This window comes from Somniosus microcephalus, chromosome 8 (assembly GCF_052327205.1).
Source record: "Somniosus microcephalus isolate GS21.2 chromosome 8, FLI_Smic_1.0, whole genome shotgun sequence".
In the NCBI taxonomy this organism is placed as follows: domain Eukaryota; kingdom Metazoa; phylum Chordata; class Chondrichthyes; order Squaliformes; family Somniosidae; genus Somniosus; species Somniosus microcephalus.
Window position 1 is genome coordinate 153505750 of NC_140994.1, and position 19410 is coordinate 153525159.

Sequence of the window (19410 nt, forward strand, 5' to 3'; positions counted from 1 at the left end):
AGCAGTTATTTTTGAGGGTAGTGTATTGGTTTGGGTTTGTTCAGGAAAATCCAGGCTCATGTGTTCACCTGTCCTGTCTTCCTCTGTTACCTATCTGACCACGAAGCCTGAAGCTTTATCTCTGATCCTCTTCAGCTCTCTGAGTCCTAGCATTGTCCAGTAGGTCTGCCAATCAAGCCAGCTACTGCACCTCAGGTAAAGGTTCCAAGAATCTACCTCAAAGCATATCGACCATCCTGACATTAGGGACTGCATGTTCCTTCACTAAACCACCTGAAATCATGTGGTATAATGACAGAAAATCAAGTGAAGAGGCCTATCACTGCACCTTCACCCCTAAGAGTATGACTGTGGATGTCTGCCCTTCTGCGCTAGCAGGGAAAGTGGCTAACTGCCCCACTGCATGTAAATGCTGGTGAAACAGCAGGACACAGAAACCTGCTGATTACCCTGCCTTTTGCCAGCACTGCCACTGACCAGGGACTACCGGGAAAGGGATGGTGACAGACCTTGGGGCAGCAACACAAGGGCCCGCTAAAGCCCCTTTCAGAGGGAGAAGGTCCAGTAGTGGGCACCTCTCCCTCACCACAGGCCTCAAAACTGTACCAAAAAATAAATCATTTGGGCAGATCTTTGGGGGTCTTTTGTCACTTTTAATTTGGGCTTCTTCTCTTCTGGTGCTACCACATATTGCTCCATGGCAGTGTCCGGCTTCCTCTGTTGGTAGAGATCCCACTAGAAACCCGGCATGCATAACGAATTGGCTCCCAACCCAGAAAGATGAGTCAGGCTGAATAATTGGTTCACTCTGCCCCCAATTGGGTTCAATACCACGTGCTATGTCATGTCTTTCCCTAAGAGACATAAAGCTATCTTATCCTTGAGGTGTGGTACAGAATCATTTCTTGACCACCCTGAGTTCCCGTGTGTGACTGGAAACAACCTTTCGCACATCAGTGGGATATCTTATTTGACTTAAACTTTAACTGTCCACCAGCATTTCTAACTTCTTAGTCTTGGTGAAAGCCCCTTTTTCTTTGAAAACCTGACTGACTTCCTGCATTACGATTTCAGTGTTTCATCTCCCTCTGACAGCCAGGAATCAAAGACATTCTAACACAATGGGCTGGATTTTCATTCAGAAGTCGGGTTGGAGGCGGGACTACAACTTTCGGGGTTGTAGTCCCGCCTCCATCGAGATGCGGCCAAGCCACGCGATTTTAACTTGATTGACCTTGTTGAGCCCACCCAGTGGGCTCAGCAGGCCAATTAAGGGCCACCTGGCAACAGGTGACATCACAGACTGAAATTTCATCTGTCAAGACCTTTTGACAGATGAAATATCAGCGTTTCACAGCTGTTTGAAGCTGTCAAACACTAACAGGCTTACTTCTAACATGAGTCCTTCTCCACAGACTCAGTTAGAAATCTCTCCTGCACAGAAAGCTGCAGGCTGTCACTTTTGACAAATCGCAGCCATTCTGCTTTCTGTGCCGGTGAGATGAGGGACTCCCCGAACCTAAAGGAAGGAAGGCTGAAAAGGTAAGAAAATGTATGTAAAACTTATTTAATCACTTTAGACACACCAAACACACTTACCTTTGCACTCATGCACAAATCACTCACCTGAACACCGACATCTCGACCCCTCTAAGCCCTTCAACCCAACCCCTCCAAGTTGGCGTGGTTTGGAGCCATCGGGATTCCCACAGTTCAAGCTTAAATATAGGGATTAGGCTAAAAACTGCCTTTTAACTACCTGTTAACAGGCAGTTAATTGGCACTAATCTCTTCCCGACTCGGGTAGGCGGGTCCCAGTGCGGGGCGGGTACCCGCCTCCTTTGAAATTGGCATGGAGACAGGTTGGGGGCGGGATGGGGTCGGGACCCCCGATTTGGGGAAATTAACCCCCCAAACGCCTCCAAACCCAACTCCACGGCTCAATGAAAATCGAGCCCAATGGGTGTGAAGTGTTTTCCAGTTACCGAGGAAAACAAATGAATTGCTTTTTGTTGATAATCTTTGCAGAAAAAAACTTTTATTTGCATATTAACCACTTTAGTCTCGGTGCCTTTTTTAAAAAACTTCTGAGAAAACCCTTTGCTTTAAAACCCCTGCATTAAAAGCAACTCCTTTTACAAATCCTTTTCTATGGAAAAATGGACAAACAATTGCCAAAATATGTCATTAGGCATTGCATTTTTGTTCCAAGTAGGATAAGTTGCATAATTAGAATCAGTTTTTAAAATATCAGAAATTATGGCCCCAAAAGTAATGCTTATCCTATCAGTAATAACATTTGTTTAGCATTGGCCTCAGAGATTCTGCCAACCTCTCGAATAAGGAATAGTGTACAATGGGCTGACCCAAACAAAATATGGTAAAATAGAGTTAAATAAAAATGAACTGAATGATTCCAGACAATATTAATTAAACTGCCCTTTTCTTTTGATGCCTTAGACATGACTGAAGCCCACAAATGTGAAAGGAATACTCGTTTAAAGCTAGATAAAATATCAATTTCAAAATATTTAAAAAATAAAGTATAATTGAATGGCAGTAATTAGCTTGTGGTCAAACAATAGCTTGCAAATTAGGACAGGTCACTCACTATAGTCCTCAACTTTCACTTTCACTACATTTGCATATTCTTGCTTAGTTAATCAACATCTGAGCTTTTTTATTATTATTACTCTTAGTAACATGATTAATAGGATACAGCCTTCTGAAAGCAATAGGCGTGCCTGAAATTTTCGGTTAATTATTTACCTTCAGTGCATTTTGAGTATCTTCCAGACAATAGACCCGTATGCTATACTCCAATGACGTACATGTTCCTGGTGCAAACAGAACTAGCCTTAGACGCTTTGCTGCAGTCATGTTCAGTGATTCACCAACTAGTGTGTACTTGCCCAGTGTCTCAGTAAATACATGGGACATCTGACCATCAAGCTGGCAATAATAGGGATTAGAAGGAATTTCTTTCCCCAAATGTAATACCTCCTGTGGAACGAAAAAAAGACAGAAAAATAGTTATGACAAATAAATTTAGTAAAAATTCTCATTGCCAACCATGCATATGCAATAGATTAGGATGGACACAAAAATTGCTTGTTTAACATAAGTTGATCTTTGTGCTTAATATATTTATATATTTGCTATGAAATGAATTTGAGCCAGTGGCATACTTATTTTGTGTGCTAAGAATCAGATATTAGACAATTTTAATTTTCACCTTTTATAATTTAAAAAGTTAGCTGAAAGATTTGACAGTGAATAATGTAGCATTGAATTGACTGGACAATTCTTATTTAAGGTTTATTTTAATAACTATAAGAAGTTAAGGTTACAATTAAATCATATCATGTCTCAGCATCAACAACAATCCTTTTCTGGTTAAGGAATGTTGTTCATTTTTGTATTCAAATTTTCTTCCATTATTTTCCTGGAAGTACTGACTGTTGCTGGCTTATATAAGAACATAAGAACATATGGAATAGGAGCAGGAGGCCACTTGGCCCCTCGAGTCTGCTTCGCCATTCAATAAGATCATGGCTGATCTGACCTTGTCCTCAACTCCACTTCCCTGCCCGCTCCCCAGAACCCTTGACTCCCTTATTGTTCAAAAATCAGTCTATCACCACCTTTAATATATTCAATGACCCAGCCTCCACAGCTCTTATAGTTCCAGAGGTGTTGGCAGTGCTCCAGTGCCTTAACCAAATGACTATTTTTCATATGGGAGCCGATACTGTAAGTGCTGATGTGCTATTTGACTGTGGAGGTCATTACAGCAGTCCGAGATTCTGTTCTCACCTGACATCCACACGTATTCAATTTCCAGCAAGGGTTGCTAGATGTTAATCAGGAGCACAAACCTGGTGTTTTTATTCTTTTCCTTAGTCCAGACATGATGAGGCTAATTATAATAATCTAACCTTGCCCTAGCTGAAATGAGCTAATGCAGCATGGGAATCAGAATGAGGATCAAACATGGGGCCTTCTGGTGTCTGTGGCTCAGTATTATATTGGGTGGCCTTTACTCACTAGGCCTTTAGGGAAGATGTTATTCAATTCTGACTAAACTGGACAATAGAAAGAAAGATTTACATTTATATCAAATCTTACCTTGGGTCAGTGGTAGCATTCACACCTCTGAGTCAAAAGGTTGTAGGTTTGAGCCCCATTCCAGAGACTTGAGCACATAATCTAAGCTGACATTTCAGTATGATGGAGTGCTGCACTGTCAGAAATGTTGTCCATTTGGATAAGATATTAAACTGAGGCCTTTTCTGTCCCCTCAGGTGAATGTAAAAGATCCCATGGTACTATTCGAAGAAGAGCAAGGGAGTTCTCCTGTTATCCTGGTCAGCACTTATCTCTCAACTAACATCACTAAAACAGATCTTCTGGTCATTTATCTCATTGTTGTTTGTGGGATCTTACTGTGTGCAAATTGGTTGCTGTGTTTGCCTACATTACACAACTGACCACACTTCAAAAATACTTAATTGGCCGTGAGGTGCTTTGGGACATCCTGATGATGTGAAGGGTGCTATATAAATGCCAGCTATTTCCTTCTACACCAATGTTCTCAGAAAAGTCTCAAAGTGCTTCACACAATTAATTACTTTAGAAATGCAATGATGGTTGTTAAGTGAATCTTTTGCATGCAGGAAGATTCTACAAACAGAAATTAGATAAATAACCAGTAAATCTGTTTCTGATAGTATTGTTTGAGGGAAGAATGTTGGCCTGGTCTCCCGGAGAATTCCATCTCTTCTTCAAAGAGTGTCATGGGATCTTTAACACCCACCTAAACCACTGAACCACTCAAACAGATGTTATATCTTAAGAATGGCACCTCTGACAATGTAGCATTCCCTCTTAGTACTGCACTGAAGTGATAGTTTAGAGGTAAAGTTTTATTTTATTGATTATATTTATAGCCATTATAAATAGGGTAAGATCAGGATGCATGTTATTTTATTACCAATATTCAGCCTTATGAAGTGCTACAACTCTCTAAGCCTTAGTAATAGATCCCCAGGTTCAAAAGGATAGAGAAAACAGAGGATAATTTTGAACACCATTTTAAATAATGTGAAAAGTAAACATATTCCTTTGAGAAAAAACAGAGTAGCATATCAGTACCTAAACCACAGCAGCTAAATTTAAAAGCCAAAACTAACCTAAAGGCCAATCTGAATTATTTTATAAGAAAACAAAATAGTTGTCATATCTGGGAGCCATATAAGGTTCAGTTCAAAATAACTAAAAGGTGTATTAGAAGTGAAAAAACTTGCAGATTTTTTTTCCAGATAAGTTAGTAGTAGACAGCAAGCTAAAGAATAGCTAGGTCTTTTATGGGAGAAAACATTAGACAGGATTAAGAAATGGAGAATGAGTCAACACTTAGACCACAAATAGGGCCAGAGGAATTCCTGTTTCCAGGCCAACCAATTTCACCTGCTTTCAGTTCACATGTTGTGATATTAAAAATAACAAGCAATTATACAGTAATAAAGTTATTCAAATATCAAAACTAGTTTTGTTACTATAATTTTAACAATACAAAATTAAAATATACACTTTAAACACAATTTTATCAAAAATCATTTACTTCTGTTTGCTATATTCACAGATCACAGAAACCCCACAGTGCAGATAGAGGCCATTTCGGCCCATCGAGCCTGCACCAACACATATCCCACCCGATCCCCGTAACCCCTACACCAACACATATCCCACCCTATCCCCGTAACCCCACGTATTTAATTCCCCTAACACTAAGGGTCAATTTATCATAGCCAATCAACCTAACCCGCACATCTTTGGACTGTGGGAGGAAACTGGAGCACCCGGAGGAAACCCACGCAAACACGGGGAGAATGTGCAAACTCCACACAGACAGTCACCCGAGGCCGGATTCGAACCCGGGTCCCTGGCGCTGTGAGGCAACAGTGCTAACCACTATGCCACCTTGCCACATTCCCCTTCTTTCATTGCCTATAATTCCTTCTTTACTTTAGCTTTACTTTTCCTTATTGGTTCCTTTTATAAACTTCAATTTTTTTCTAGCCTGATCCCATAGTTCTAAAATGTTGTGGTCCCATAAAGTTGAGTTTTAACCTGCTTACTTTGTTTACTTGCTCTCTGGTGTCCTTTCTGGTGATCAGTACAAATTTTAAAAACATTCATTTTATTGCCAGTAAATTGTCTTTAAGGGAATTTTCAACCAATAAAAATACCCAGATTTGGAATAACAGCATTATTGTATCATAGGGACAGCCTGGTAAATCTTTGGTGTGTTTTACACATCACACCAGGAAGAGGGCTACCAAGCAAATATCTTTGTCAGCAGCTCTTGGAGTCCAACAGCACTCAGGTAATTAAACTTCTGCATAACATTTGCAAGCTTAAACATCTTCTTCACAGTGGTGTTCAGAAGTGATCCTGATCCAGTCATTTTGGTTTATAAAACAAATAGATGTCAGTAAAACACGTATTACGATGAAATTCAAGGGAATTGAAATTTCTCTGTGCACTATTTTTGGCTAGCTAGTTAATATTGGGCCAGATTTTGCTGCTGTGGGGCATCTAATGGCATCTACTGTTATTTACCCTGCACCCTTTGGCTCAAAACATTTTTGCCCACTAAGTTGATGAAAGTGCGAGCTGATAACGGCGCAGCGGTAGAAACAGGGTATCTGAGACCCGAGTGAACAAGGCAGCCAACTGGGTATCTCATTAATCAATCAGATTGAAGGATTGATAAATAGACAGTGGAAGGACTGAGAAAGAAGTGTAAATTAGAGTGGGTGAGTTCAATGTCAAATCAGGGACAGAAAGAAAAGTAAAGAGAGGGAAAGAAAGACTGGATTAAGAGAGAGGGAAAAGATAGATAGAAAGGAAAAGTACATTAAAAAACAAAATTATATTTGACATTTTTAAAATCTCCAACAATAAACACCTGAAGGAATGAGACTCCAAACTTGTAATAGTTAACTTTCAGTGCCAGAGGTGTTGATTGGCAGTAATTAACAATTATCACATTGTTAAAAGGGCTATTATGTTTTGCTTCAAAATACTGTGCATGCTTTTAACAAAGTCATTAACTTATTTGTGCATAGAGAAATTATCAGCTTGTCAGCTCTAAGTTCATTCTTTTCAGTATGTGACTTATTTATTTCACTCGTATCTTACAAATAATGACATTTGAAATTTCAAACTCATACATATGTTAATCCTTTTCATATACGGGTTAGTTTTAGGCTCATTCATTTGAGTGTATGAACTGCAGTTGTGAAGTTGGGGCTGTTAGTGGGAGACAGGTCAGGTCAGGTGGGGCTGGACAGTGTATCTGGTTTGGGTTAGGGATTTGTAATATTGTTGGTCTATTTCAGCTAGGTTTTGCATACTCCACATCTGTATTGAAGACATTTTCATAATTATTTTTTGTTTATGTTCCAATTAGCTGTTTGCACAGAGTGAAAGCAGCATTATTACGTGTGTAGTAATGATTGTGGTGTTTTTACTGTGGTTCCCACTATCATACTTGGGTACCCACAGGAAAAGCTCAAACAGCAGCCATTTTAATTGGCGGATGTTAAAATCTATAAAAATAAAAATATTACAATATGAGAATATATCCCAAAATGTCTGAGTCCAGGACTTAGAGCTGTAAATTAATGGGGATAGTGTATGCTGAGGGCAGCAAACCAAAAATTAATAGCGGAAATGGCTGATTATTTTGGAGTTTTGCTTGATTACGTCTGGGAATCAGGGAGCACTATGAAGAACTTTCCCTGCAAGGATTAAATGGATGGGGTACAGTCCATAATAAAGTAAATTGTACATAGTGGTTTAAATGTTTTTTTTAATTCCATATTTTCTTATGTTCCTATTTTGAAACTGGATCCTTCTATTAAAGCAGATGGAAAATATGATTTGGTCAACAAATGAGTTTGTTTCATAACTACAATAAAATGGCATTTATTCACTGTTGCTCCATAAAGCATTACATTGTGCATTAAAAATACCCTGAAATGCAGAAAATTATTTCACATGGTGAAACCAAGATTCAGTTAATAAAAAGAAAGAAGGCTAACATAAAGGCCTAGAGTTTCTGCTAGGTTGCACTGGTTACCAGCACAATTTGCCCCAAATCAGCCAAAATAAAAGCCAAAAAACCTACAAGGCTACGGACCAATGCTGGAAAGTGGGATTAGGCTGGATAGCTCTTTCTCAGCCGGCACAGACACCATGGGTCGAATGGTCTCCTTCTGTGCCGTAAGGTTCTACGATTCTATAAGATCGAAAAATTTCAAGCACTAATTAAATCCAGCGCAAATTGAATTTCCGCAATCTTTGGCACTAGTTTAAAAAAACATTGCACTGGAAGCTGGCCCCGCCCACAAAACTGGGCATGCCCCCAGATCAAATTAATCACCGTGGCGAGTTTCTGCTAATTGTGCCATTAGTGAGCCTTTGAAGAGGTTCTTAAAATTAAGCTTTTTTTGGGTGGCAAGGACACTAATGGACACCTTTTAAAAATCTTTTAAATATTGTTTTTAACATACTAAGAAAATGACTACGGTACACCAATGTAATTAGTAAATGGTTCTATTGTTTTTTTTAAGTCATTTGCAGTTATTTCAAATCGGGTTACTCACAGGAGGTGGACTAGACACTCTGATTAAAAATGCTTATTTTTTGTGATAAACCCATTTTCAGCTGTATTAATCAAACTGTATTAATCAAACTGCACCAGGTTACCACTCTTAAATATATCAAGGAATATTTTTTATGCACATTTTTTTTTTTTAAGTATTACTTTCTAAAATGCTGTCTGATTGCGCTGGCAAATGGAAGATTTTACGTTTGGCAATATGCAAATGAATGACTGGAAACTTGAGCAAAAAATTCACTTTGCAAAACTAGCGCAATATATACAATAGCAAAATATTATGGATGCTGGAAATCTGAAATAACAACAGAACGTGCTGGAAACACTCAGCAGGTCAGGCAGCATTGAGAAAAGAGAAACAGTCAACATTTCGGGTCGGACCCTTCGTCAGAACTGGAAAAGGTTAAGGAAGAGAGATTTTTAAGCAGGGGCAGGGAGGAGGGGAGGAAAGAATAAAGGGAAGGTCTGTGATGGGATGGAAGGCAGGAGAGATTGACTGACAAAAGGCAAGGCAAAAGGAGAGGTAATGGGACAAATTAAGAAACAGAAGATGGCTCTAGACGATGTGTGGATGATGATGGCAGCAACATTAACAGCTACCATGTGAGGAAACAAGAGAAAAAAATATATAAAGAAATACAGGGGCCAATTTATAGCCTGTTGTTATTAGTGCAATTTATAGCCCCATTGCATTCTGATTGTTGGATTAAAAAAATCTGACTTTTAGCATACCAAATGCAGCCTACCAAAACCTATGGACCTTGAATAAAAATTTGCATTTTTATCCCCCAATGCCAACACTACATCTGTTCAGCATATGTTTGTAACTGGCAGTTGGCTCATATTTGTTTTAAAAAACACCTACTGAATGCAGATCAACTAAGATGTAACTTAGTGTGTGGTGTGTAATGGTATTCAAGGGCATCAGTGCCAGGGTTTCCTTCTTTTGGAGTTGCTGTGGGATCATTGCTTTCAATGGGTAGTGCCCACTATGGCTTGAACATAAGAATGTAAGAAATAGGAGCAGGAGAGGGCCATTCAGCCCCTCGAGACTGTTCCGCCATTCAATGAGATCATGGCTGAACTGCGATCTAACTCCATACTCCTTTGGTTAACAAAAAGCTATCAATCTCTAATTTAAAATTAATTCATCTAGCATCAATTGCCATTTGTGGAAGAGAGTTCCAAACTTCTACCACCCTTTGTGTGTAGAAGTGTTTCCTAATTTCACTCCTGAAAGATCTGGCTCTAATTTTTAGATTATGTCCCCTAGTCCTAGAATCCCCAACCAGTGTTTCTCTCTATTTACCCGATCTGTTCCCCTTAATATCCTGAAAAATTCGATCAGGTCACCCATAACCGTCTAAATTCTAGGGAATACAACCCTAATTTGTGTAATCTTTCCACGTAATTTAACCCTTGAAGTCAGGATATCATTCTGGTAAACCTACACTGCACTCCCTCCAAGGCCAATATATCCTTCCTAAAGTGTGGTATCCAGAACTGCTCACAGTACTCCAGGTGTGGTCTAACTAGAAGAAGGGTTCGACCCGAAACGTCAACTCAAATTTCTGTCCATGGATGTTGCCTGACCTGCTGAGTTTTTCCAGCATTTTCTGTGGTCTAACTAGGGTTTTGTACAGCTGCAGTATAATTTCTACCCCCTTGTACTCTAGTCCTCTAGATATGAAGGCCAGCATTCCATTAGCTTTTTTGATTATTTTCTGTACCTGTTCATGACATTTTAATAATATATATACCTGAACCCCCAAGTCTCTTTGGACATCCACTGTTTTTAGCTTTTCACCATTTAGAAAGTACCCTGTTCTATCCTTTTTAGGTTCAAAGTGGATGATCTCACATTTGCTTACATTAAAATCCATTTGCCTCAGTTTTGCCCATTCACTTAATCTATCAATATCCTTTTGTAATTTTATGCTTTCATCTACACTGCCTACAATGCCGCCTATCTTTGTGTCGTCGGCAAATTTGGATATATGACTTTCTATGCCATCATCTAAGTTGTTAATAAATATTGTGAATAGTTGAGGCCCCATCACAGATCCCTGTGGGACACCACTAGTCACATCCTGCCAATTTGAGTACCTACCCATTATCCCTACTTCCATTCAGCCAATTTCCTAACCAGGTAAATAATTTGCCCTCAAAAGGGCAGCACGGTGGCATAGTGGTTAGCACTGTTGCCTCACAGCGCCAGGGACCCGGGTTCAAATCCAGCCTTGGGTGACTGTCTGTGTGGCGTTTGCACATTCTCCCCGTGTTTGCGTGGGTTTTCTCCGGGTGTTCCGGTTTCCTCCCACAGTCCAAAGATGTGTGGGTTAGGTTGATTGGCCATGATAAAAATTGTCCCTTAGTGTTAGGGGGGATTAAATACGTGGGGTTACGGGGTTACGAGGATAGGGCTTGTGTGGGATGGCTGTCGGTGTAGGGACCGGGTGCTAGGCTTTGGATGATCAGCCATGATCTCGTTGAATGGGGGAGCAGGCTCGAAGGGCCGAATGGCCTACTGCTGCTCCTATCTTCTAAGTTTCTAAATCCATGGGCTTCTACCTTAGATAACAATCTCTTATGTGGGACTTTATCAAATGCCTTCTGGAAGTCCATATAAATAACATCCATAGACATTCCCCTGTCCAGTACTTTAGTCACCTCCTCAAAAAATTCAATCAGGTTTGTCAGGCATGACCTACCTTTTACAAATCCATGCTGGTTCTCTCTGATCAACTGAAAATGTTCAAGGTGCTCAGTCACCCTATCCTTAATTATAGACTCTAGCAATTTCCTGACAACAGATGTTAGGCTAACCGCTCTATAATTCCCTGGTTTTCCTCTCTCACCATTCTTAAAAAGCGGAGGGACATGCGCAATTTTCCAATCTAAAGGGATGGTTCCTGAATCTAGAGAACTTTACAAGATTATAGTTAGGGCATCTGCAATGTGCTCACCAACTTCCTTTAAATCCCTGGGACGGAAACCATCTGGCCCTGGAGATTTGTCACTCTCTAGTGCCATTATTTTCTTCATTACTGTTATTTTATTTACGTTAATTTTATTGAGTCCCTGTCCCTGATTCAATATTAGTTTCTTTGGGATTTCGGCATGCTAGCCTCCTCTACTGTAAATAGCTGATCTTCGACCTCACTCCACTTTCCCGCCCAATCATCATATCCCTTGATTCCCTTAGAGTCCAAAATCTATCAATCTCAGCCTTGAATATAATCAATGACAGAGCATCCACAGCCCTCTTTGGTAGAGATTTCCAAAGATACACAACCGTCTGAGTGAAGAAATTTCTCCTCATCTCAGATCTAAATGACTGACCCCTTATTCTGAGACTATGTACCCTAGTTATAGACTCTCCAGTTAGGGGAAACAGCCTCTCAGCATCCACCATGTCAAGCCCTCTCAGAATCTTACATGTTTCAATGACATTACCTCTCATTCTTCTAAATTGCAGCATGTATAGGCCCATTCTACGCAATTTCTCTTCATAGGACAACCCTGTCATTTTTTTTTATTCGTTCATGGGATGTGGGCATCACAGGCAAGGCCAGCATTTATTACCCATCACTAATTGCCCTTGAGATGGGCAATTAGGGATCATTCCAGGAATCAATCTAGTGAACCTTTGTTGCATCCCCTCTAAGGCAAGTATATCCTTCCTTAGGAACGGAGACTAAAACTGTGCACAGTACTCCAGGTGTGTTCTCACCAAAGCCCTGTACAATTGCAGCAAGACTTCCTTACTCTTGTACTCTAACCCCCTTGCAATAAAGGCCAACATACCATTTGCCTTCCTAATCGCTTGCTGCACCTGCATGTTAACCTTCTGTGTTTCATGTACAAGGACACCCAAATCCCTCTGCACACCAACATTTAATTGTTTCTCACTATTTAAAAAATATTCTGTTTTTCTATTCTTCCTACCAAAGTGAATAACCTCACATTTCCCCACATTATCCTCCATCTGCCACCTTCTTGCCCACTCACTTAACCTGTCTATATCCCTTTGCAGGCACTTTGGCCTTGATTTTCATTGGGCCGTGAGGCGGGCTTTTAGGCGTGCGGGGGGTTAAAATCGCAAAACCTGGGAGTCGCGACGCCCCCCGCCTGGTTCCCGCCTCCACGCCATTTTAACCTAGGTGTGTCTGATTGACCCAAATCAGTCACAGGCGGGACTGGTCTTTAGGGCCCTTAAACAGCACTGATTGGCCTTTATAATCCCCTTTTAACAGGCCCTTGCCTGTTTAACCCTTTTCCCACGTAAAATGCGCTTGGTGGGGATCACGCCTGTGAAACCTGACGTGAACACAATTGGCTTGCTGACTATCAGCTGCAGGTCCAACATTAAAGAGGATATTTGATTAGTCATCATTTGCAGGTGGCAGGACTTTGTTGTCTCAGGTCTGGGGGAACTTTTAGAAGGCAAAACCACAGCTGTGGAAGTTTGGAGCCTGACACCCATCTCCAGTGTGACCTCCTGCGAGACCCCTCTCGCCACCCTCACTCAGCGCTTCCTCAACTGAGGCACCTACCAGAAGCATGGGAGGCCTTTTTATCCTTCCCCTCTTGGCATTAGAGGACCTCCAGCCCCATTGGCGAAATGACACACACCACAACTGCAGAAGTTGCCATCAGAATTTTTATGAAAAACAGACAACTGATGGCATTTCCACAAAATACACAGCATTTCACCCAAGTGACTACCCTTGTGACTATTTGTGGTTTATTTTCCTCTAACGCGTGCCCCTACGTAGTGGTTCCCCTGTGGCTTCAGCAGATGTGGAGGCCCTTGCTCACTTTTCTGCTGCTCCTGTCTAGACACCTTTGGCGGGCGTCTCTGGGATGGCGAGCCTGTGAGGGCTCGCCAGCAGTCTGCTGCTCCTGTGGCTGTGCAGGGTTTGAGACCTCTATCTCCATTGGGTGTGTACTCCGGCGGGGCTCTGACCGAGGGCTCTGCAGTGGCATGGAAGTGTGAGCGTTTGGAGAGGAGCCCCCACTTCCTTGAGGTCTGCCACCAACCTTCCTCTCATGGGTCAGGTCCCCCTCAGTGCCTGCAAGTGGCTTGAGAGCAGCTTGCTGAACATCAGGGGGGCCATGGGGACCCGTATCTGCAATGGCAGTCCTACTCAGAAGGACTTCCATGAAGGTCTGGTTTCTCTGTTCAATAGGTGCCCATTGCTCCTCAAGAGATGTCATTCTATTCTGAACACTCACCATGTTTTTCATACCCTGGCGACTAACCTCCTCCATGGCCGTAGCCCTCCTTTCCTCTACCATAGCCAGCCTTACCACGGAGGCAGCAATCATTTCCACGTAGGTAGCCATCCTTTCCGTGTTCATGCGTTCATGCGCCAATGACTCCACAAAGGCTCTGCTCATGTTCGCAATGGACTCCTCCATTCACTCCACACTCGCAGCGATCCTAGAGACAAAACCTGCCAGAGACTCCTGCATCTGTGCCTGGAGTTCCATCACCTCTGATCTTACGGATCGACCCAGAGGCAGAGGGTCGACATGCAGCTGAGCCGAGCTGGCAGAGTCCTGTGCCTTCTGACGAGGACTCTCCACTGCTGTCACTGTCTCCACAATCTGCTGATGCTCACTTGTGAGCTGTGATACACCAGCTGACAACTCTACTCTATGTCCCGAAGGTCCCACCGAGGTGTGAGTGTCTGCGCTGGTGCTGGGTGCGCTTATTTCTGATGACGCTGCGCCCTCAGAGGTTGCAGATTCCTCTGAGGAGTCCGGCTGCTCAGGCTCTTCCTCCTGCACCATGGGGACGGGGGCCCTCGATGGTCCTGTGGGGGAGTCAAGGAAAAAGTTAGAGATGTGATGCCAAGGTTAAATGCACATTGCATTTTGCAGATGATCATAAGTCCATATGATGTAACTTCAGAATCATTATCAGCGACTCATGCAATGCCAATGAAAGAGATGGAAAACTATTCTGTCACCAGCTTGTGGGGATGCTCCTGCCTGTCCTTCCCCAACGTCCACATCTCGGTCAGCCCTGGCAATCTCCAGGGCGCCTTCCTCCCAGGGGGTGAGCTAGGCTAATGAGGGCGGCCCTCCTCCTGTCCTGGCTCGCTCTCTCCTGTTGTGAGCTCTCTTTTCCTGCAATGAGGGAGACAAGTGGAGTTTGAGTGAGAATGAAGGAGTGAGTGCAGAGATTGCATAGCATAGATACTTAGAAGGATACAAAGATGGAGTGAAGTTGCAAGACCAAGGGCCCTCCCTGTGTGTTGTCAGTTGTGTTCAAAGCATCAGAGTGAGAGGGAGTGTGAGGGCTGCATTTTGGCATAGTTCTGTGAATGTGAGCATAGAGAGAGAGGGAATGGGTAAGGGTATATGGATGTGAGTGTCTAGTGGGATGTGCTGGAAGAGATTGCTGAAGCTGAGTGCTGGTGAGGATAGGCAATGGGGATCAGATTGAGGGTGGTGGAAACATCATACAGTACTTACTTTTCCAGTGCGAAGGTGGTCATGGAATCTTTTCCTGCACTGCAACCATGTTCTTCGTGTGAGCCCCAAACAGTTGACTTGACCTGCCACCTGTAGCCACAGAGCCTTGGTCTGGCTGGGAGGCCTCTTTCTCCCTGAAGAAGGGAAGGGGACCTCCCTGTGGGCCCTAGCACCATCCAGTAATGCCTGGAGTGATGCCTCATCAAATTTGGGCGCAGATCTGGCCCTCCCGCTGGCCGTTCCTCCTGCAGGCTCCTGTGCCATCTTAATGTTGAAGGTTGGAAGCCTGCAGAGGAAGCAAGGCTTGCTGTGGAACTTAAAAGCAGCTGCAATGATGACGTCATATTCTGCGACTTTCTGACTGGAAATACTCAATTGCCAAGGCTTCCCACATGCTGGAAATCAATTGGCCAATTGTGTTAAATTTGCATCAATCTCACAGACCCATTTACAATCGTGTCGGAATCACTAAATTCGGGGAAACCGCCAATTCCCCGCACCTGAACTAAAATCGACCTCTTTATGTCCTCCTCACAGCTTACTTTTCCACCTAGTTTTGTATCGTCAGAAAACTTGGATACAATACTCACGGTCCTTTCATCTAAGTCATTAATATAGATTAATATAAAATAGCTGTGGCCAACGCCCTGATCCTTGCAGAGAGCAGGGGCACATCATGACATAGAGCTGCCATTGACATGAGTCTGTTTGCACTTTCTGGCAACATCACACCTCTTTTTAACTCACATCTAATCTTTAATTAAAAACAGTGAAGACAGGAAAGTTGAGCCTGTTATTTTTTAAACGAAGTACAAGTGACGTGTCATAATTAAATAAATGGCTACATTACACCTAAGGAGTTGACATTTCTGTAAATGTTTTGAGTTTTACTGAGATATTTCTCTGCAAGAATCACTGTGTATCTAACCCTTGCTCCTGACAGAAAAGCTTGCACTTATATCGTCAACAAGTGTCCCAAGTTGCTTCACAGAGAAAATTAATACTGAGTCAAGGAAAGACAGATTAGGAAGAATGGGCAAAAGCTTGGTCAAAGAGGTGGATTTGGAGGAGGGTCATAAATGATGAAAGGGAGGTAGATAGGCAGAGTAGTTTAGGGAGGGAATTCCAGAGAATAGGACCAAGTTGAATCATGGACATAGCCGCCAATGGTGCAGCAAAGGGAGCAGGAGGCTACAGAAAGAGAAAAAGGGAGAGTACAGGGGAGGGTGGGGGCGTTTGTAGTGCTGGAGAAATTACTGACATAGGGTGAGGTGAGGCAATGGAGGGATTTAAACACTACGATGAGAATCTTAAATGAGTCATAGGGGTACCAGGGACAAACATAGATTAGCAAGGTCGGATAATATGGGTGAGTGTGGCAGCATAGGCTGGGATATGGGCAAGAGATTTGGTCGAGCTGGTTTATGGAGGGTGAAGGATGTTACGTCCGTGTATAATCAGACACAGACTGCGGAGAACGGTACAAACGGTGTTTACTCAACGTGGCTCAGACTGCAACTGAACTGTACAGATTACTACTCAATGTTATATACAGGTGTGGTCACTGCCGGTACTGCAGTATACATGAGCTGTAAAAAGTAGTTCCCTTAAAGGTACATACATTACAATTCCTCCCCTTTTAGATTAACAGTACCATAACACTCATTTAACAATTAAATATAAAACTAATTACAATTAACACTTTTAACATGCAACATTAGCTGAAAATAGTCTATTTATAAATTCAGTCTTTGGGGAGGCTTCCTGATCCTTTCTGGATAGCGCCTTTCCCGAGTGTCTTGCTCTTGGTGCGGAGGCAATTCTGGCCCCCTGTCGTCGGTTGGTTCATCAGCTTTTGATGCTACTGTTTCTGGGGTAGATGCTACCTGTACATCGGGTTCATCACCAGGTACGTATGGGCGAGGCATGGGGTTGACCCTGTGACTCTAGGATCTGGTCAGCATGGCGTCTCACGATGCTCTCCCCAACGTGTACATTAGTGGGCCCTGCCGTGTGCATATCGTTCCTGGCTGCCATTTTTCTGTTCGGTAGTCGCGGGCCAAGACTGGTTGCCCTACATTGAAGCTCCTTGTTGGCTTCTCATGGATGTGCTGGAATTACTTACTCTCAACATCTCTTCGTACGTTTGGTCTGAGCAAATCCAGGCGAGATCTTAACCTTCGGTTAAAGAACATCATGGCTGGGGCCTGGTTGGTGACTGCATGTGTCGCATTCCGGTAGGCGAACAGGAAATTGTCCACCTTGTGCTGCAGCGGAATGTTGTCATTGTACATAGCCTTTATTGCCTTCTTAAAGGTTTGTACGAACCTCTCGGCCAATCCATTTGTGGCTGGATGATACGGGTCGTATGTGTAATGCCTTACCCCATTCTTTTTCAAGAACCTCCGGAACTCTTCGGACACAAACTGTGGTCCGTTGTCGGAGCAAATCTATTCTGGCAAGCCATTCCTGGCAAAAATGGTCTGTAGGACTGCAATAGTTTTCTCCGTGGTGGTGGAGGACATTTTGATGACCTCAGGCCATTTCGAGTGCGCATCCATGGCTATTAAAAACATTGAGTCCATGAATGGACCAGCAAAATCAATACGCACCTGTTGCCATGGAGATGAGGGCCACTCCCATGGGTGTAGAGGGGCCTGTGGTGGTGCATTTTGGACTTTCTGGCATCCTGAGCAGCTCTTGGTCAGGTCCTCGATTTGTTTATCGATTCCCGGCCACCACACATAAGCCCTGGCTAGGCTTTTTATTTTTACCCCTCCCAGATGACCCTCATGAAGCTCATTGAGCACTCTATCCCTTAACTTGGGTGGAATTACCACTCGGGATCCACACATCAAGGTCCCCCGGCACACTGACAGCTGTTTTCTCCTTGTCGAGAATGCTGGCAACAGTGAGTCGCCATGTGCTGGCCATCCCTTCACCGTCAAATCATATACCCGAGACAGTGTCGGGTCATTTCGGGTTTCCTTTTCGATACAAGCGTTAGTTACTGGTAGGTATTCAATTATAGTCGAATGGAATATTTCGACAGGATCCACTGCTGGTGCTTCCTCCACAGTAGGCAGTGGCAGGCGTGATAGCCCATCAGCATTTCCATGCTGTTTCGTGCCCTTATATTCAATCTCATAGTGGTGCGCCCCTAGAAAAAGTGACCATCTTTGTAGTCGTTGCGCAGTCATCACTGGAACGCCCTTCTTTGGATTATAAATGGAGACAAGAGGCTGGTGATCAGTCAGCAAGGTGAATTTCTGCCCGTGCAGATAGTGATTGAACTTTTTCACTTCCCACACTAGGCTGAGGGCCTCCCTGTCAATCTGGGCGTAGTTACGCTCGGCTGAGGTTAGTGATCGTGATGCAAAGGCTATTGGCCTCTCTGAGCCGTCCGAGAATTTGTGCGACAGCACCGCTCCAATGCCATAGGGTGACGCATCACATGCCAACCGAATTGGTAATGCCGGGTTGTAATGGGCCAATACCTCTTTCGATGTGATTAGTGTTTTGCTCTTCTGGAAAGCTCATCTACATTCGTCACTCCACTTCCATGGCACCCCAGTTTGCAGTAGGGTGTTCAGTGGGTGTAGTATTGTAGACAAATTTGGCAAGAACTTATGGTAGTAGTTTACCAGCCCAAGGAACGACCTCAGTTGTGACACATTTTCCGGTGCTGGAGCCTTGACTACTGCCTCAATCTTCTCTGGGGACTTATGTAACCCCTCTTTATCGATAACGTGGCCACAATATGAAATCTGTTTCCTAAAAAACTCGCATTTGGGGCGGTTAGCTCGGAGCCCATATTCCTGCAATCTAGTGAGCACCTGCTCCAGATTGGCAAGGTGATCACTGTCATTTTTGCCCGTGACCAGGATGTCATCCAAATAACACTTGGTCCCTGGGACCCCTTGCAGGACTTGTTCCATTGCCCTCTGCCAAATAGCCGGAGCTGATGCTACCCCGAATACCAGCCAGTTGTATTGGTAGAGACCTTTATGGGTGTTGATTGTGAGTTATTTTTTTGATGCTTCTTCTACCTCCATTTGCAGTTACGCCTGGGCCAGATCAATCTTAGTGAAGCATTTCCCTCCAGATAGCGAGGTGAAAATATCTTCAATCCGTGGAAGTGGATATTGTATGGTGTGAAGGACCGGGTTCACTGTTACCTTAAAGTCCCCACAGATGCGAACCTTCCTTGGTTCCCCAGGCGTGCTGCTCAATGA

At 43.2% G+C, this 19410-nt stretch overlaps 1 protein-coding gene across 1 annotated transcript in view; it reads right to left on the reverse strand.

The window, feature by feature from the left end:
• Positions 1-19410, reverse strand: part of unc5a (unc-5 netrin receptor A) — a 389186-nt gene that overhangs the window by 97806 nt on the left and 271970 nt on the right. The window contains exon 12 of the mRNA XM_085996169.1: positions 2770-3003. Coding sequence (XP_085852295.1) covers positions 2770-3003 — 234 coding nt within the window. The remainder of the gene's footprint in view (positions 1-2769; positions 3004-19410) is intronic.